Source organism: Rhipicephalus microplus, chromosome 2 (assembly GCF_043290135.1).
Source record: "Rhipicephalus microplus isolate Deutch F79 chromosome 2, USDA_Rmic, whole genome shotgun sequence".
Classification (NCBI taxonomy): Eukaryota; Metazoa; Arthropoda; class Arachnida; order Ixodida; family Ixodidae; genus Rhipicephalus; species Rhipicephalus microplus.
In genome coordinates this window covers 247699048-247719689 of record NC_134701.1, presented here as the reverse complement: position 1 = coordinate 247719689, position 20642 = coordinate 247699048, and the positions used below count along the sequence as shown (strand labels likewise).

The 20642-nt window shown below is 48.1% G+C and overlaps 1 protein-coding gene across 2 annotated transcripts in view; it reads left to right on the top strand.

The window, feature by feature from the left end:
- brat (tripartite motif-containing protein brain tumor) overlaps positions 1–20642 on the top strand; it is a 151385-nt gene that overhangs the window by 53905 nt on the left and 76838 nt on the right. Inside the window, exon 2 of one of the 2 annotated variants that reach the window (XM_075878695.1) lies at positions 12657–12807. In XM_075878695.1, the coding sequence (XP_075734810.1) occupies positions 12778–12807 (30 nt within the window). In that variant the 5' untranslated portion in view covers positions 12657–12777. Of the gene's footprint in view, positions 1–12656; positions 12826–20642 lie in introns of both variants that reach the window. The other variant, XM_037421259.2, reaches the window with a different exon arrangement.

Below are 20642 nucleotides of genomic sequence, written 5' to 3'. Positions count from 1 at the left end.
CTCCCAAGTACTACCGGCCTGCCCGGCCTTCGGCGGCTCTACACATTCGGGCTCTTTGCATCTTTTATGCATTACATCAAAAGCCTCAAACTCGCGCCGCCTGCTTTGAATCTTCAGGCGCAGTTTCTCAACGTACTCATGGTACGACTGTGCCAACTTGTTCGGGGCATGGACGGTCGCGCTATTCGAAATACCAGAGCCTGGGCAGGGGTCCGACTGCGTAGAGAACTGTCCTAACTTAAAGCGCTCTTTTGCTTCCTGTATTCTGAGTCTTGAATTTTCTCGCTCCTGTTCCATCAAAAATTCCAGATGTTGCCTGTACCTAATGCGTTCGGCATCGCGCTCCTCTTTAAGCCTATTTCGTTCTTTTTCAACGAAATTATATAACTCCTTGCCTACAAAGCCAAAGGCTTTGCCCTGTTCAATAAGCCTGTCAAACACCGTGTCGTGCATTACTATACACAGTTGTCAACCAACAAAGCAATAACAGACCGGCTACATACTGAACGCTCAGAGTTACGTCAGTCTCCCAGACACCACCACGTGGTCGGCCAGTCCTGTCGCGGACGCCAGATAATGTCACACACTTCGGGTGAGGCCCCGCCGATCCAACATCGACGTGCGGCAGACTCGCAGGCTTCCGTTTTACGCTTCGACCTGCGACGCCTGAAAGGCCTCGAAGTGGCACATTTCGAATTTATTAGCGGGTTGGTCGACCCGTGCGGGGTTGCACGTGTGGTGATGTGTGGGCCTGACCGACGCACTCATAGAGCAGACACGGAGTTTGATTACACATAAACAAGCATTTAATTGAAACAAGGGCAAAGGCAGAAGTTAACAAAAATAACAGACAGGAATAACACTGATGCGCGATGGAAAGAACAGCTATGTAACAAAATGGGCTAAAAACACTACAAAAGATACAGGCTAAATACAAATATGCGGAACATTAATAAAATAACCACAAGATGGAAATCAAAGGAGAGAGACACTAGAAATTAATTACAGAATGATCATGGTGGCGCTTTAGAATTTAAACGTGCGACGCAGCGCACACTACAAATATTAAAAAAAAAAGGCTGGTTAAAACAAGTTTACGGTTTAACAAAAAAGTCACAATAAAAAGTTCCATACGGACCAAACCAGCCCTTGGTGCACGTAGGGGAGTTGACGGGTGCCGCTGAAGGTCTCGCCGGCTTGGTAGACGACGAGGGTGCCCGGAATTGCAGCCGTCTCAATACGTTGCGCGGGTCACTCCGTGCTCGCCGCCTACGCGAGACTCGCGACACCGACGACCGCACTTGTTGCTGTCTGTACGTCAACTGCTCTTCCGATGCAGTTCAAACCTCCTCGGGGGCGTACACGTGCTCCCGTCTCATCTGGGAGTAATTTTTCTTGTTTAGGTCGCCGGTGCCCCTTCCGGTACCGGTGCAGGGAAGACGAGCCGGCGCCACGCTGGGTCGTTATAGTCGCCGGATGTCGTCCCCTAACACAAAAGCGCCCTTCCTTGGTAGGTGGGGCCCGCGGATGCTCCGAAAATTGGAGTCGTTTGTGACAGCGCTCGAAAACTTCTGTGGCTCCAACGGCGTTGCTAGCGGTTATTCCCGATGCTCTAAAAAAATAAAAGAGAGAGAGCGATGGAGAGAAAAAAAAAACTCATCTCATCTTTTGGCCTGGCTGACGAGAACCAGTAAAAACTTGAAAATTAAAAGCACCACTTTAAGGTGTACAGTATTTAGTACTGTCACGATGAACATAATCCTGCAACCCTTTAACGGCTTAAAAAAAAAAAGTTGAATTGGAGAGCAATGAAAAGCGTGGTGTACGAAGCACCTGAGCCTCCCATAGAAAGCCGCGCGCGATATGTATTTAACGAGAACGTGGAAAGGTGCGGCTTTTTTTTTGTTGTTGTTGTAATAGTTTGCCGGAGTTAGCGAACGCGCAACACAGTGGTGGCGCGAAGTAGCAGCAGCAAGCGGGCGAGTCGTGATTTTGAAGGGGTATTACTTCGCAGCTGCAGCGAAACCAGCCCGCAGGTGTGTGGCGTGCGCTCCCGGCCCACGTACGTCGTCGGGCGGATGGCGTTTCGCCGAAATTTTTCCCTTTCGAGCGCGGGTCGTTGCGGAACGATGTACTGGCGCTCGTCTCGTTGTTTACCGTTCGTGAATGAAAATCGTGCCTGACGCTGCTGCTGCTGCGCTGTTTCTTTCTCTTTTTTTTGTTTTCACATCTTACTCTGAACCAAACAGTTTGCTGTCTCGCGAGCGTCGGATCTGATATAATGAAACAACAACGACGACAACAACAACAACAACAACAACAACAACAACAACAACAACAACAAAAGAGGCAGCTTTGTACTAGTGGCGCCAAGCTTTAAGGAAGTGCGCACAGGGGCAGCCTTATTTTGCTTTTTTTTTTCGTTTTCTTTTGTACATTTTTGTCTTTATTTCTATTTATTTTTATTTTTCTTCGTATTTTGTCCCTTTGTTGAATTCTCTCTATATTTACGTTTCTTGCTTCCTGTTTTTTGTCTATCCTTGTACGTGGCTTTTCCCGCGTTACGCCAAACGATGACATGCAGCATATACGACAGAACAAGACAGGCCCGGGCTCTGACGCGTTTCGCACTTGGAACATGCGAGCATCCGAAAGCACGTTTATCTATGAGAAGCGTGTTTAACATTTTTTTTTTCAAGCCAATCTTTTTACAACTGGCGGACCGGAGGTCGCGAGTTCGATTTCGGCCGCGGCGATGGAGTTTCGACCGAGGAGGATTGTTCAGTACAACGAACAATTCAGTACAGCGGACAAGGCCCGTTTGTACCGTGTGATGACAGTGCACGGGGAGGAACACCGAATAATCGTAGTTTCTGGAGCTCTCCGGCATGGCGTCTCTCATAAGCATATCGTGGGTTTTTGGGGCGTTAAACCCTGCGAGTTATTATTATTGTCGTGCACTAATCGGCATACAAATCTCCTTTGGAACCGTCTACGTGGAGCTCACGACGTATGCACGATTTATCGACTGGCTCTGCTTCCAGCATGGTTCGTGAAGAAGGAAGGGGGGCACGCACCGCATATTTCACTGGTGCCTTGCATATATATGTACGTACGAGAGTGTTATCTGTATGGACGATACCTCGGTCTTCTGCGTGAATGAATCCCATTACTCGATGTTCCAATCTGTTGCAAGACTTCGCGCCTTATAAAGAGTGTCGGAAGGAGGCGAAAAAATTCGTTACCGGCCACCTGTTACAAAATGAGTTGCCGTAAAATGATCTCACTTGGCTGTTATTATTAGGTCGGGGCAGTCCAAATTTTCCCTGCCGGCGTCTAGTACGATTCGGAGCCGGGAATTTGTGTGTGTGTGTGTGGGGGGGGGGGGGGGTTGCCTCGGGTCATCGTGTAGAGCATCCAAAACATCTGGATGTTACACTGAAGGTACTACGATGAGGTAGTTTGGCCCGATGTGGGGAAAAAGTTTTTCGTGACGAGGGTGCCGTTACGCAAGAAAAACGACGCTATTCCAAGCTTGAATACCTTAGGAACAACGGCAGCCTTGCCCTCTAGGTATTCCACAAGGCTCTCAATTTCAGGGTCGGCACGCTGTCCTCCTTCGCGCTTTGATAGAAAATTAGAGAATGTTTTCGAAGGGCCCGTTTATATTTTCGACAGAAGGAATTAAATCGAAGAGTCAATTAGGCCAGGGAAAAGAGAGGACGTTAATTGCGGTCATTTGGCCTCAGTGTATTAATTGTGACAAAAACTGAAATGAATATAGGTGGACGAAAAATCACCCGTTCCGTGGGTTGAATCTGCACTCGCGAGTCACATTCTTCGTGATGTGTTTTGGGACGGCTAATGAGGAAAATAACGCAAGCAACACCATGGCCAACGTTAGCTTGTGCACCGCTTTAACAAGACACGTTTACTGTCGGTAAAGCTTGTGTTTTTAAAGTGCATTTTTGTGACCGGTCTCCATAAAGTTCTCGTTTTTTTTTCCCTTTCTGTATGCAATTTGCCGAAACTAGCTCGCCCAAGTCGCTGCAACATTGCCTGTTCCTGACAACGCCCTGACAATCACCTCTCGTTAGTCGTGTGGATGTGACAAAGCAACGACTTTTTGTTTATTAGACGCTATGATTCTTTTGGCTTTACGCTGCAGGAAATCGCTGTTTCCGCGTCTACAGATTTAATGGTCCCACCACTCAAAGGGGGTCGCATTTTGAATAGGCAGAATGTGATCGACCGAAATGAAACGCGTACGCTTTTAAAGAGAGAGAGAGAAAACATAAATAAACAACAAGTGAAGGTGATAAGGCTAGCCAGTTTGCAGTTCAGACCCATTATGTCGCGTGTAATTGGTTACCTTTAATACGTACTGATGGGCTAAGTTGGTGAGATATTTTGACGAAGCAGCGCGCAAAAGGATACGAAAGCGCGCTTGTGGTTGCGTCATTTCTGTGTGCGTGCTCTTTTAAAGTTCTGTGCGCTGCTTCGTCGAAATATCACGGTCACGCTATAAGCGGGATATTTGCCCCTCACGTCAAATTCGATGAGTAGTCGAATAATCAAGCTTGGGTAACCTTATTTTGGTTTCACGTATTCAGCAATGCCACTGATCCCTGCGTGATCCGAGAAGCTCCCTTCGTCCGGGCATTCCAATAAATCCACATGTTCGTGGTGTAAAACACACTAAAGATATATTGATTACGTAAGGTTTTGGTCAGGGTATAGGATGTGACAGGCTGATATTTTGAGTTTCGCATTTGCCGGTCCGCGTTTCACTCCTGCTTTCCCCATTCAAAAAAAAAAAAAAAAGAAACGTTGCCCGGCGCCTCTGGGAATCGAACCGAGTACCCTCCACGTTGAAGGTGCATCTCCAACCACTCGACAACCGCCGCGGTGATGCGAAGTTTTCCTCCTCATTCTTCCGGCCCGTACGCCCTTCTCCGCTTTCATCACCTTGCTCTACTCGCCTCCGCCGTCATTCAATCCCCGCTTCCTTTTGAGTTCGCCCTCTTCCATCCTCCCTTGCGACGAACGAGCGCTTCAAAGGTCCCTGAAACAAGTTTTGAACGCTGTCGATCGGTCGCCGTGTGGCTCTTGTGAAACACGTAAGCCAAGTATTGCGGCACTTCACGCGGCAAAGAGTTGCCTTTCCAACACCGAAGCTGTTTAGCGAAATGTTGCTTGCGACTCGGATGGTGAAAAAGTGTGAATATCTTAACAGGTGTGTTTCACTGGTCCGCCTACCGGAAAGCTATCATCATAAACGGGTATACGCCGCAAACCGTGGGTTAATGCCATTGCTCACCACTGGGCTACTAAATATGAGGACGGCGGCAAACCGAAGACTCCGAGCACGCGTACAACGATGGAAATACTATAGGGAACGGGGAAGGCAACGGCGGCTGCTATGGGAGACACCCTGCGCCGAGTGCCCGTAGATGTTTTCTACCACCGCGACAGGTGCGAACGCGTTGTTTCGGTGCGAGTTTCTGTCTATGAACCTGAACGGCGCTGGGAATCAACGCAGAAACAGCCTCGTATCAGCTGTAGCTAAAGCTCACAGCAACAACTTATAGAGAAGCAACACACGGAAACAACGTGCATCACATAGCATTAGGCCAATAAACCTAGAACCGACCGGATTAGTATTCAGAATCGTCCAGTTTCGCTATTTCAGCCCATTACATGGTTTATATAAAGCAAGCTCCGCCCCCCCCCCATTCCCCTCTTTTTTTTTCTTTTTTAAGTTTCTACAAGAACTATAGAGATCGCTTGCTGTTCTCCCGGCAAATGACGGGCCAGACACAAAAATACGGCTATTGGCTGTTTCGTTGATCGCGAGAAGGATGTCCAAGCTCATGACATGTGCGAACTCCATGATTTCTTGCCTCCTTTGTCACCTACCCCGCTTTAGCCCCTTTTACTCTCCAAGGGAGCGTCGGAAGCCACACAGGGCTAACAACTACAAAGAGTTCAAAGCGTACACGCGATGATCCCTGTATAACCGCTCGTATACTAGACAGATTTTTTTTGTGTGTGTGTGTGACAGTCGATTAATGAGGCAATGAATTGTGGAAGTGAGATCAGATCATACGTTGATAACTTGGGGAAGGTGTTGCATGGCCACCCACCATGAGAAGGCTAGCACGAGAAATTCCATGTATACGTGAGGAATGCGCTTCCGCGTGCGTCACTGCTACGTGACACCTCTGCATGGGCCCCTCAGATTTCCGTGAAGTATCAGCTGCGCGGTACTCGCATTGTTCCCAAAACGCGTTTCATTTGGTGTCTTTTTCTCGGTCCCAAGGAAAAAAATCTGCATGAAAAATGATCTCAATTAAAAAAAAAGTGATGTGCGGCGAAAACGTCGAGACAGTGAAGCTGCAAGCCCCTATATATATTCAGGCCCCGTTTATGCTCTTTTGGACATTTTACCGCTCGCCATTTCGCCACAGGGCTCGACATTCCTGGCTCGAAATATGTCGTGTGCCAGCTAACATTGGACATTGTGTGGTTTTATCGTTCTTGTTATTTTTTTCTGAGTCAGGCCACCGGTGCAGAAATATAGTGTCGCATACGTGAAAGTAGACAGATAGTTTTATAACAAAGCACCTATAAGTCTAACCGTATACTGGTCAAGTTCTCTTTAGATTTGGCTGAACGTAGCTTGGACAGCCGCTATACATGCATGCGAACTTTTTATGCGGGAGCTTTATATGCGTATAATGCGTTGTTAAACAATAAAAAATTCGCAGCGTGCGCGTTAACTAAAAGTCGAATTCTCCTGTCTTTCATTTCCCCTTAGCAGCCAATGGCATGTGCATTGAGCTCTATGTTTTATTGTTCAACAACGCACAGAAGAAATCTCTCACCGGCACCACCTTGGAGGTCAAAATGTTATACTTGTTACCCACTACTACAACGGCTACGAGGGACGAACGGGTGCCGCTATATGGAGCTTCGACCATAAAAAGCACCTAATTTCTGCAGCCCGGTCGCAATGCACGGCGCAGTGCCTGTATGGTGGAGTTGAATCCGGTGGGTGGCGTGACCACCCTTACTGCGCGTGCGTTACAGCTGGCCCAAGCACTGCCAGGACGCGCTCCCGAGCTAGTTCCTTCCGGCCTGTGTAAGGGGCTGGCCTTTCCCTTTTACACTCAGCAGTAATCATGTGATGTCGTCAGGGTATCAGATTCTGCAGACGCGCGATGTACCAGCGTGTTGTGTCCATCAAACCTCCTTGGTCGTATCCTAGGGTAGAACGCGCTGTCACGCGCTAGCGCGGTCGGGCGTGCGTGAGTGGCCGCGTAAGAAGCTGTGCCCTCTCCCCCTTTACACTCTCTCAGCAATCACGTGATGGCGTCGGGGAACGAGATTCTGCAGACGCGCGATGTGAACGCACGTGCTCCCGCGAGGCGTGCTCCAACGAGAGTTCGGGTCGAGTAACAGCAACAGAAACTAGCGTGAATTCATGGTGTGCTCTTCTTTCATCCTTCTTTTTTTCTATCGTTCTTTCTTTCTTTGTTTCTCATTTTCAGGTATCATCGTCAAATAACGAAAAATCGGATATCGTGTATCTGCGCCTCGGTGCTTGGCTTCTCGCGCTTTGGATTTCTCGTTTCATCTTCCGGACACCTATGTCTCCGTTCGACAACGCGCACAGTTACGCAACGTCGCCACTGCGTTGGCCCGCGGCTTTTTTTTTTTTTTGATTTCTCTGAAGCTGCTGCGCAGCCGCGACCACGTCGGCCTCGACAGAGAACTCAGCTGCGTGCCACTGGTTTAGCTCGCTTTCCGGCCGGCCCGGCTGCTCGCGTCGAATGAGGGAAGCCTAGGGGCTGCAGCGACAGCATGCTCGCTATGAAAAGGTCATGGACGAAGGCGACCGGAGGTAATCCGCTAAACAAGGGCAACCGGTGACCGCGCCTAGTAGCGCGCGTGACGTAACAGGGAGTTTACGAGGAAGTGCAGAAGCGAGTGATGCATAGCGGCGTGTATTCTTTTGAAGTACGGTAGTACCATTCTTAACTGTAACTTTGGTAATACCGTGTTGTCATGGTCGGCACGTAGTTTTTTCTAAAGGAGTACTGACACGAATTTTTGAACGTTTTCGGTTTGTTGCTCTAAATAAAAACACGGGTGCCGAGAGCCCTAGAAAGGGCATCGAAGTGCTTGGGAAGGCATTTAATAAATTTTCAATACCGCTACCTTAAAACAGCAATTTCGGTTTCGGTATTGAGGTAATGGCTTCGCAGGGACGAGTCACCACAAATGTCACGTCACGGGAAGTCTGAAACTCTCGACACACCAGCAACAGCTGTCAGTTTGCAATCAGTCGCACGTGGTTTACATATGCAGGACGCAAACAATAATGAGTGAAGTGTCGCTTATACTCTGAGCGCGATTTCTGTGAATAAAACTGAACGGAGGACGCGAATTTCGCACATCCGGTGAACTGTGTGGACTTGTCACGATAAGGACCACGGAGCTGGCTTGCAGATCCTGAGCGATGAAAAAAAACTAATATCAAAGTAAAATATTTTATACGTGTTGGACTGGATTCAGTGTGGGAAGGGCGTTGATAGTGTACACCGTGGAAATGAAAAATGCCACATTTGGGGTGCCTCATTATTGTGTCAGTACTCCTTTAAATGCGGAGCTGTCTTTTTAATCTCAGCTGTGGTCGGCAACCGCTCCAAGTTCGGCGCAGCCGCGCGAAGTGGAAGCAATAATAAAGTGAAGTTGCGGAGGTATGGAAGGAGGAGGGGTCACCAGCTATGCTGCTTCCCCAATATTCTCACCTTAGGGTGTAGCTGCTCCAATTTTATCAAATTTTTTGTCTACCCTATTTTCTTTTAAACTCGCTGTTATCCCGCCACTGCTAAAGCATGACTTGTGCAGCGGATTCATTGGCAGTCGTTGACCACTGGCCAGGGAGTTTCTTTCCAAGTCTTTATAAACATTTAGCAACTGCGGGACTGAATCTAACGCTGCGATTATTCGGCTATATGGAACTGTTGGCGTGGATATGATGAAATAGGACATGCTTGTGTGTTCAGGCATTTTATGCATCAGTTAATTTGCTTCACTTTAATGCGCAAAACGCAAAAGGTGATATACCACTCAGTGCACGTGTGTAACCACCGCGAATCGTGGATCGGTTTTGGTGGTCGGCTTAATAAATACGCATGTTAATCATGTCAACTAAGTCTCCATCTCTCCGTGAACGTCATCTTTGAGGTTCTCTTGACGACATGCCGCTGTTGCTTGGTTGGGCGTTGGCACAGCATGTGTATATAACGCCTATCGCATTAAAAATACTATATCGTTCTCGTACACGCGTGCACTGATCACGTGCCGGGCTGTTTGTTGTATACCTCAATGACAGTACTATTTCTCGGTTCCATTCGTATTACCCCGTTCTCATTACGCATCGTCTCGCGGTTTTAGTAGGTCGGTAGGACGCCTCGCCTGTGCTCCGGCAGCTCCGTTCTGTGTGAGAGAGTTGCAGAGGGAGGTGGCTGTTGCTGTTCCTGTGTATTATAGTACGCCGTCATGACAAATGGCCGTCGTCAGCTCTTGCCTCGAAATACGGCTAAACCACCCACCTTTCGCGCCAACCGTAACGCGTTTATTTTTATTTTCTTTTCGCTTTCGACATCATAACTGATGCAGCTGCAGCGGCGGCAGTGAATGCCTCCCCCTCCCTCAACTCACGGGTGTGTGTTGCGTGCCGCGTTTTTTTTTTTTCGTGTGCCGGACTTGGAGAGTCGGCTCTTCGTGTTAATGACCGCCTTGACAGTTGCTATTATGCTTCCATGTTTGAATAGAAGTCGCACCAGGCCTCGCGTGTTTTCGTATTCACAAATTCGCGTGGGCTCTTGAAAACAGAAACGAAACAAAAAAAGAAAAAGATTCCCTCACCTCCCCGAAGGGAATCGTGAGTAAATGCGAATGCATTTCTCGCGCTGAGAGAGAGAGTACCGTTGCCGTCAGACATTCGCCTTCACGGACTTCTGCCGTCGCCTCGAGAGGCGCCCAGCCAGCGAACGGTCGAGATTTAGGAGCGAGCGGACGGGAGAGTGGGGCGCCAGCGTTCTCGGCTCGGCGTTGGCGTTTCACAGCGACGTCTCAAGCACATATTTCCGGATGTTCTTTAGAGGCGCCCAGCCAGCGAATGGTCGAGAGTGAGGTGTGAGCGGACGGGAGAGTGGGGCGCAGGGAGGAGAGAGAGTGAACGGCGAGAGAAGAAGCGGCGAAGCACTGCGCCTACCCTCTCCTAAACTCTTGCGCACCATGCCTCGGTTGCTAGGGGCGACAATAAGCGCACGCGCCCGCAGCTGTTGCTACGAGAGAGAGAGTGAGCGGAGACACCTGCCAGCGTGCGGAAACCGCTGTGGACATCGCCGAATGCCTGACATAGCCCGAATAAAAAACGCGTTCGCACTTCAAAAGAAAAGGTGAAAATGGTGCAACACATTGTGGCACTGGTTCGTTTTTGTTTGCCGTAACGAGCAAGTCGTGTACCTTCGTTGCATCGTGCACGTAACCTACGAGGATCTGCGGGTGCACTGTAGGTCGAGAAGCGTCTCACGTTTCGCGTGCGCATGTACTTGCAACATCGTAATCGGTCACGTGTGCACGTGTATGCGTAAAGGTTTATGAAGCTCATGGTTGTTAACTGAAAACGGCTAAAAGAGCTAATGAACTAAGGAAGAACGTCCGTTCGGGTAACTGTTGGGAGACATAAAGAAGCCTTCGAATATGGAACTTTGAAATGTTGTATACCCAAGTAAAGCATTGCACTGATCGAGTCGGAACGAAGAGGATGTATGACTTTTATGACAGTGGCAAAGTCTACTTGCACCTCAACAAATTGTTGACCTGAACATATATACGGCACTTGTGACATTATTCGTAGAGTAGCGTGGGACTGTCGACCATGGCTCTGGGAGTACGGCAATGCTGAAAAAAATTGCGAAAACAGCCACATGTCACGGCGTAGGCTACTGCAGGCCATGGTCCGACCGCTTACACTCGCAAATAGAGATACATATGCAGTGCCAGCCGGAACATTGCTTTTCATTCAAAATGTACGCTGGTCGCATGACTTCATATATGGAATTCCCGGTCACGTAACCAAACGCTTTTGAGGTGGTAGTATCCCTGCAGTGGCGACTAGCCAACACCAGCAGGACTTGTAGTATGCGAGTAATTTTGGTATATAATCTGACAAAAAAATTCGTTACAAGACGTCTCCTGTTTGGTATGAATTTTTTACGACGTGCATGTTATGATACTCCGTCACGGAAAGGGGGGCAGAATAGATACAGGGAGACCGTTCCAGCTTTTTTACCTTTACAGGTACAGCTTATTTATCTTCCTATCGCATTGCGTATTGCTTCCCTCCCAACTTTGTCCTTCCACAGTGACGGGAACGGGACTTTGATCCACGTGCATACTCGACGTCGCAACATCAGAGTCGCTCCTCGCAACATGAACGGCGTCAATTTGTTCATGTCCAGGCTGCAATGAAATTGGGCACTGTGATATGACAAATGACCTGGATGAGAGATCAGATTGCCCCGTCAGACACGGCCGATCGCCGACCAGTCAACGATCGAGAGATGAGCGCCAATTAGTATCGGTAAACGGCGCACGTACACAAATGCGCACGTGACCGGCGCATATTCGATGGCCGCATTTCATTCTTTGCGATCGCGGGTGCCGGGTTTTTCGGCGTATACGACGACAAATAATTCAGTAAGTTACAACAAGCATCGTTTGAAAGTTTCCTGTTGAGTCGCTGTCGACGCTCTGAAGGCGTATGTATTCTATGCTAATACATGTGTTTTAGGAGCGAAGCTCCTTAAGGCGTGGGCTGTGCGTCCCCTGTATGTAGCCACCTCTCGTTCAGTTCTAAGTATTACGCTAGCCACCGCCCGATCTAAAGGGTACAGCCATATCCATCCATCCATCCATCCGTCCATCCATCCATCTGTCCGTCCGTCCGTCCGTCCGTCCAAAAGATGCAAGATGTTATAAACTAGACGGCGGTACGTGTAGTTGATTATGAAAGATGCGAGGTGTTATAAAATAGGAATGATGCCACATATGGCGCGTGTCATCGTTCGATATAGTGCGGCGACGTACGCTAGGGGGAGCGTTGCAATAAAATCGAGTGGGCAAAATGTACGGAGGATTCATGGTTTACCAGATTTACCTCCGGAGCTTCGCCCACTCATCATCATTCACTTCGTGGATATGGCGGCATTTTTTTGACTTCGGCCGAAGCCGCGTTTTAGCTTTTCGTCGTATGCGTCACAGGATGCCGCACACGTAGACGTCGTCGAAAATTGCGCAGTACTTCATCCTAATACGTGGGTTACGTCACGGGGAACGCTTCTAAGCAGGTCGCGGGTTCAAATCCCGGCTCATACGGCTGCATTTCCGATGGAGGCGGAAATGTCGTAGGCCCTTGTGCTCAGATTTGGGTGCACGTTAAAGAACCCCAGGTGGTCAAAATTTCCGGAGCACTCCGCTACGGCGTCTCTCATAATCATATGGTGGTTTTGGGACGTTAAACCCCACAAATCAACGCTTCTAACAGCGTGTGCCACATGTGTGTTCTGTTCCCGCAGGTTCCAATGTGATCGGCGGCAAAACACAACAGCGGGAACCCTGGACGGAGGAGCACTCATCGAGCTTTGTGGTGGAGGAGGAGGAGGAGGCGCCAAGGGTTCCCGTCCCAGCGACATTCTCATGGAGACGCTGCTGGAGCCCCTACGCGAGGTGGGCTTCGCCGCTGCAGTGAGTGTTCATGCTATGTCAAACGCGCGTCGTGCGCGTACGAATACTCGCATTTATTTATATACTTTGCCATCAAGTCGCTTGAGGGCGCTCTGCACTGCGGCGAAGGGTCAAGGGCAACCGCAGACGTAAGTCGTTGCCGGTGCCGGCAGTGACATCCCAAGCATTGACCCAGCGGGCGGTCTAGCTCTCTTCCGAGCGTTGGATTGCTTTTTACCCGCGTCGCTTTTCTTGTTTGTGGCTTGGGCGCTTTTGTAAAGGGACACTAAAGAGAGAAAAAAAACGCTTTACTCATATAAGCAAATTACTCTTTCAGCATTTCCACATGCTTCTACTGCAGGAAGTTGTTTGGGAAGCGAGAAAACGCGCGAAAACAAAAGACGGATGGCGATGTCATCTTGGAATTCCCGCCCAAATCGCCCTGGGTCATAACTATTGAAGAGTTTAGCGCGTGCAACAACAGCCTAGCGTACGCAATGCGCGAGAGGGGGCAAGAGTGCGCATGCGCTGAACCTAAGCGAGATGCGTGCGTTTGCGCACGCTGGATCCCGGCGGTAACGTTGCGTGCGCTAAGGCCGTTGCGTACCTTGTCGGCGGCTCTCGCGAGATTTCGAACTGTCGAGACCTAAGTAGTCAAGGTGGTTGGGGCCAAGAGCACTACGTTGGTCGTGGCGGCAAACGAAGTGCGTGTGAAATTCGGTGCATGCGAAACTTCAAAGTAAGTAACCTGCAGCCAATAGGTGAACAGGTGTACAGTGGATTCGGATCCCTGCTAAGCTGGAGCGCAACGTTGGACGACCGGACGACGCCATTTACGAAGAAGCAGGTGCCCGATGGTGACGTGAAGCACCGCGACGAATTTGGGGGTTGTGTACGGGGCGCCGTGTGTGTAATCCCTTTGAACTGTGGTGGTTGCTATACTTGCGTCTAACCGGAAGTTATCTGAATGATCGCCTGCAAAATCATTCAAAGCGTTAGAAAGTAAAGGTCAGTTCCGGTCATTCATTTAGCGTGCAAGTGCATGCACGTCTGTGTTATAGAAAACTCGGGTGATTTTTTCTCGCACACGGTGCCCTCATCATTGTGGCAGCAGGTATTTACCACGGCACGTATAAAATGACACGTGAAGACACCGCCTACAATGGGGGCATTTTTGTACTTGGCGCTTAGCAACCCCGGTTTGGTTGTTTCCTTTTCTTTCGTCTCGTGGTATGTAGCAAACAATAAATGTTAAATTGGCAGTAAGTGATCGTCTTCGCCGTGTCTGTGCCTCGTGGTTGACTAGCCTCAACTGGCTGTGTATAGCTCAGTTGACTATAGCTTCTCCGGGGGCCTGCGCATCGATGCACCCTACTCAAAGGCAGGCCTGTTGACGTTCAGGCGCAGTACATGTTTCAGATGTTGGGCACGGTAAACTAATGCTGTAGGAGGCGGCCTTAAACGTAACGTACGCAGCGCGCAGCGCGTTACGGACGTACAGCCTTACGTAGCACTGTACAAGCTAAAATTCTAAATTTGCGGCATCTACTAGGTCCTAGGTAGTTCCTAACCTGCAAAATTGAGTACACCGCCTTCTGAGGGGGCCATAAATTTAGCATACCACTTGGTTTCTTGTTATTTTCGATAAGCCAATGTCGCCAAATTATCGAAAATATCTTTTGAAATTCGTGACGTTGCGTCTGAGGATTTTGGCGCGGAATTGAAAAAGGATACTTCGACCTTCGATTTTATTTTCTTCTGATAGGCTTATGATGGTGTAACGAGATGTAGGGAGAGAGAGAGAAAAAAAGGGGGCGGTGGGGATGCCGCTAATATGGTTAAATCGACGGCTATAGAGTTCTCTAAGTACATTTTATCAATGTGAACCCCCCCCCCCCTTTTTTTTTATTTCTCTTTAGGGTCACGTTAAAGATCGGCTGAAGATAAACGCTTAGCCAGTTGACGTTACGAAATCGTTCGTTGAGAACCACTGCTAGTTTCGCGATCATGCTTTCGGTATTAGAAAGGAAACTAAGTCAAAGTTTTAATGTTGAGTTTGGCGCCTATATATTGGCACATGAATGTCACCGTGGCGTCATAGATGACCAAAGCTTTTCGTTTGCCTGTTTTTCTCCCTCGTCGTTGGCGCCCGCTTTCTCTCGAGTACGGCTCGCAGACACGATAGGGTTACCGGAAGCATGAATTATTTTGGTCGTCGCCGCTTCATTTCTTCTTGTTCTTTTCAATGTAATAAGCTGTTTTGTTGTTACATGCCTGAAGATTCAAACATTAAAGATGAATTTCGTCGCGTCGCGCGAAAAGTCGGTCAGCTGACCGTTGCTGCCAGCTGCCCTCTTTCTGTCCTATCTTTCTCCATCTTTCACTCGGTTTTCGGGTGGAGGGGGACGAATGGGCTTCATTGGAGTGCTTGACAAGGTACCGTTGGTTATCATCGCGATATCCGCCGCGATAGGATGGCATAAAGGCTGGAAAGACGCCAAATTAAATTAATCGCTCCAGAGTGATGATTTGTACGATCTGTAGTCGTTGACTGCTCCATCACATGTTCATTAATTGGACGATGAAGTCAATTGGTCAAACTTTCAATTAAGAAATTTGGCGACGAATTCCCCGCGCGTGACATCACGTATTTCCAAGCGTTGTTTTCGTATTTTGGCTCAACTAAATTTGCTGAAACTTGGTATTTGAAGTCTATTTCTCTCGCCGACGGCTGTGTACCTTTTTTTTTTTGCTGATTTCGGAACTGCGCGACATTGAAACATATGTCGTCAAAAGATACGCCGTCAAAACATACGTCGTTGAGGCGTTCGTTGTGTGATTTTTTTTCCCGCCAAAATGGTCGCGGGTTCGATTCCGGTGGCAGCGATCGCATTAATATGAAGACGAAATAGTAGAGTCCCGTGTACTGTGCCATGTCAGTGCACGTTAAAAAAAAAGGCCAGGTTGTCGAAATTTCCGGAGCCCTCCACTACGGCGTTCCTCAATCATATCCTGGGTGTGGGACGATAACCTTCAGGTATTATTATTATTATTATTATTATTATTATTATTATTATTATTATTACGTGGTACTTCAATGAGTGTCGCCACCCGTATTTGGGTTTTGCGCGTTTTGTCTCATTGTCAGGCGTCTTCCCGAGGGAAGGGAGGTGATTTTGGAACCTCTGTAAGGACGTGATTTACTAACACTTACAAAAAACTCACAGCATATCTATACGGAGTGAATGATGATGAGTGGGGCGAAGCGTCCGTCAGTATCTGTCCGAGCTTCCGTCCGTGTCTCCGTGCATCCGCGCGTCCGTGCGTCCGCCCGCCGTCCGTGCGTATGTCTGTCCGTCCGTCCATCTAGGGAACACGCCAAGTACCGCCGTCTTGCATCATTTCATCATATATTCATCATATACAAGTACCGCGATCCAGAGGACATTCCAAGGACTAAACGATAGGTGGCTACCTTGTACTGCTACTACTATAGTATAGTAGCAGTAGTAGGTAGCCACCTCTCGCGTAGTTGATAGCCACATAAAGCGGGGATGCACAACCCATGGCTTAAGGAAGCCTCGCCCCTAAAAATATTGTATCGCTTCTCTCTTTGGCGTGGAGAGGTGACAGACGCACCTCTCCATTAGGGGGTCTTGGGCGAAATTATTTTGAAACTTATTCGGTCTTTATTTTCAGGGGCAAAAGAGAGGCTCTGGAGCCTACGTCTGACCAGTTGTGAGGTGTGAGCGGGCCTCATGTAAAACCATACGATCTTAAAATGAAGATGTCTCTTTGGCGTCCCTTCAAAGCACGCGGCTGTGTGCGGCTGCAAACGGCGCGGCGACGTCCAGGGTGGACGGCCTATAGCTGTCCCCGTTAGCGCCCGTCGTATAGCATTTGGAGCATGACTCGCGCCGTCCGCGGAGTCTTTTGTCGTCCGCGGCGCGGACAGGAACGCGTTTGCATAGCGTCGCGCGTGCTTCTTCGCCAGTTGACGCAGCGGGCGGTTCTTCACACTGTGCGGATTGCCGCACGTGGTGTGTGTTGTGAAAAGGAGACACGAGGCCGGCGGTGAATCCTGCTGAGTGTATACTGTTCCGCGCATCTGAACGCCACCGAAAATGCGCCCTGACCTATATACATGTATGATTTCTTGTGGGAAATAAAGAAAAGAAAATCTGAAATAATTCAGTAGCCGTTTGCAGCGCCCTCGTTTTTGCAGCTCAGCTCTGATTATAAAGAAAAGTTTTGCTGTGTTTGTCATCCTCCTCCGAAGAACGATCGTTGAGTGGAATGCCCTATAGATGCACATACCGTTGAAACCATGAGAATTTGTTCGACTCATCACTTGCAAGTTGATTTTGTAAAGTTACCTTTTTTTTGCGTTACGTGCCTCTGCCTTATATTTAAGCTTGAGCGGATCGTCTTTGTTGCTTGGTATTGTCTTTCTACATTTTGGGCTTGTGTTTTTTTAACGAGTTGTGTTAGTTTCTCGCTTTATATTACCATCATTTTACACTACCGGTTTCCCTAAAAAGCTCCATGCGTCATTCTTGATTGTTACCACACACTGCAACGACTCCACTAGGAGTTAGCAGTGTTGTCAAATAAATAGAAATAAACAAGGATGACCGCAAAACAACAGCAATAATAATAATAATAATAATAATAATAATAATAATCGCAGTTTCGGCAGAAGGCCAAAGCAATCAATACGATATCATCCCATCTGACTGTTATACAAAGTAGGTCCAAGAGATCTAGAAGCCATACGAAATGTAGTGAACATAGTCGGATGTGTTTTCGTCAGTGTTTGTCCGGCATTTCCTTTCTTGGCGTCGGTCGACGATATCGATGACGGCAGCAAAAAATACAGTTCCAGTGCACTGCACCAAAACGTCCACTTGAGACTGTCTCAGGCAATGCAGTGTAGAAGCCGCCGACGCCGGAAGCAACTGGATGGTGGGAGAAGCTTGTGTGTGTGTGTGTGTGTGTGTGTATATATATATATATATATATATATATATATATATATATATATATATATATATATATATATATATATATATATATATATGTGGCGCTATGAAGAATGGGAGACGTGGCCTGGCTCATACCCCATGTTTATTCTATTGTCACTTCTTCCTTCTCGGCTTCTACCAACCATCGCTTCATACGTCACACGATTCCCCCTCCCCCCGAAAGAAAGCGTAGATTACTAACAATAAAAAGTAAACAAAGAGAGGTTAAAAAGTCACAAATGTCAAAGTTCACAATTGGTTCCATACTCCAGGGGTGTTCCGTAAACTTTCAAGGACTTCATGGGAGAGTGCAGCAGTCCAGTTAACGCAGGAGTTCTGGTGGGCGCGGCTGGTGGTTGCGTTCTGGATAACACAAAAATGCTTTGGACGTGGAGATAGGGGTAATCACAGCTGGCATTCTTGTGAAGAACGAACGATGTTCGAACATCTTGCAGAATCGACAGTTCCGATATTGTAGGCATCGTCGTGGGTGATACACAGGCCATGCAGGCAGCTTGCGTGCGCGTTGATCGAGGTTGATTGGCCGCTGCCTGTGTTCCTGCCAAGTACAATGGGTGCTTTTGTGGTTTTTGGAGATTCTTCTATAGCGATGTCGCAGATGTTTTGATCGAAGGCGCATTTTCAATCTCTGGTGGAGAATGTATCCACAACGATGGGCCTTTTCGCAATGTTCTTTGAGCCTTAAGAGTGGTTTCGATGAAGTTTTTTTTCGTCGCTGACAATGATGAAGTATACGTTGATGTTGTAGTTTCTTGGTTTCCTTGACTTGCTTGTGGTGTGACATTGCTCGTGGTGTGCCAGGATTCTTAGAAAGTCCTCCGCAGGCTTCTACAACGCCAACCAATGCAGCTGTTTCTGGCGCAAGACAATGTGGGAGGTTTCGTGCACTAGAATCTTCTGTATTTATGAACCGCTCATTGTTGGTAGTTGCCTGAAGAGTACTTGTGGCATCCGAAGTAGCACATGGGCTTTTGTTTTCATCGTTGGCAGTGAGGTTGTATACTAGATTCACGTCGCTTTGATCTTTTGGTTGATGAATACCAGTCGTTTCTGCAGAAGACTTTTCTTCACATGATGCTGATTGTGAATGCTTCTGTCTTTGATGAGCTTCTGAGCTGAATACTTTGACCGAATAAGATTTCTGTGAACATTCGTTGTCTGCTTTGGTTTCACGCGGATTTACTAACTCATCATGCGTAAATGCGAGGGTCTTATGAGGTGCTTCCTCAGGTTTATCAGTAATGTTGATGACAGGTGATACCAAGTTAGTCTGCAAGGTACGCATGCCGCACGATGTATTAAATGCATCTGGGTCATAAATAGTGGATTCAAATCTTTTATGCAGTGAAGTGTTAAGCATTGGCGATATTTGCGCGGATGAGGAACCAGGTGGAAGGTTGGGAAAACGACAGCGTGGTCTTTCCATGAGCATGTGGCTAACTTCACCAGACGGGAATTGTAAATTCATGCTCTGTGCTCGAATGCGTGAAGGCTGCTTATGGCTGCGATGATTGAGTTCGAATGCACTGAGAGTGTGTGTTCTAATCGAATCTTCATAAGAGTCTTGAAACCAGACGATCATTTCTTCTTTTATCTTTTGCCAAGACTCGTCGTTGTTGAATATGTGGGTGAGGTAAAATTTAAATGCCTCACCGGTGACGTAGTCGCTGAAGTTCGTAACCATCTCCCGTTCCGACCAAGATGCAGCGGTAGCGTGGAACTCGAACAGGTCGAACCAGTCCTGTACAGGCCCATCGTCCGCTGCTCCGGTGTACTTGGGGATGGGAAGGTCGAGCGATGATTCTGGCATGGGGCTTGTCGCTGTGTGCGGCCAGGAGATGATTCCGTAGTCGAACTATGGTCAGGGCGTCTTGTGGAGAACTGCGTCGATGATGAGACACTGATGAAGTGGCTGGGAGGTCTTCATCCTGTCGACTCGTGTGGCGCTATGAAGAATGGGAGACGTGGCCTGGCTCATACCCCATGTTTATTCTATTGTCACTTCTTCCTTCTCGGCTTCTACCAACCATCGCTTCATACGTCACATATATATATAGCACATGACGGCGACGGTGAAAATGGGCTGAGTGGGCCCATATAAATGCTATCGCAATAATAACAATTCACGGGTTCCCTTATGCATTCGCCCTAGTTGATCCGAAGGTATAAGTCGTCTTCTTTGAAATCCCTATGCGTGTAACGTGGTTTTCGCACTGCCTCCGTCATCGGCGTACCTTTGACCAAGCGATGTGTAATCACGTCATCACGTGACGACACATTTATGTGACGTCACGGTGACGTTACACGATTTGGCGATCTGTGACTCCGTGTTGTGGTGTCATCGCGTGATTTTTTTTTTCCTTCAAATTTTGTTTTGCGTCGCTCGTGTTTACGACGACGGGCGATGCGGGAAGGCGGTCGACGTCGATAGTCAATTTTCGGCGTTTAATTTGGTTATATAACGCTTTCGCATGAATAATTGTATTCTGCGTGTGGTTCGACCATGGCAGAATGAACGCGACAACACGAAGTACGAGTGGTGCAATTACGTTGAGGCTTCTGCGCCAGATTACTAGGGCGTGGTGTATTGTTAATGCGTGTAATGGGACACATATGTAATATTCGTTTCTGAAAGCCCTTAAATATATATGGTATAGAACTGCTATAGTGGATTGTGGTGTGCCGTACACTTTCAGTTTACACGATTTTGGGACTTACCCGATCAGTTGATGGCGGTGACAGAGCTGGCAGCCTGAGTGACTGGTGGCTTATAACTTATTATTTGTTCACTGT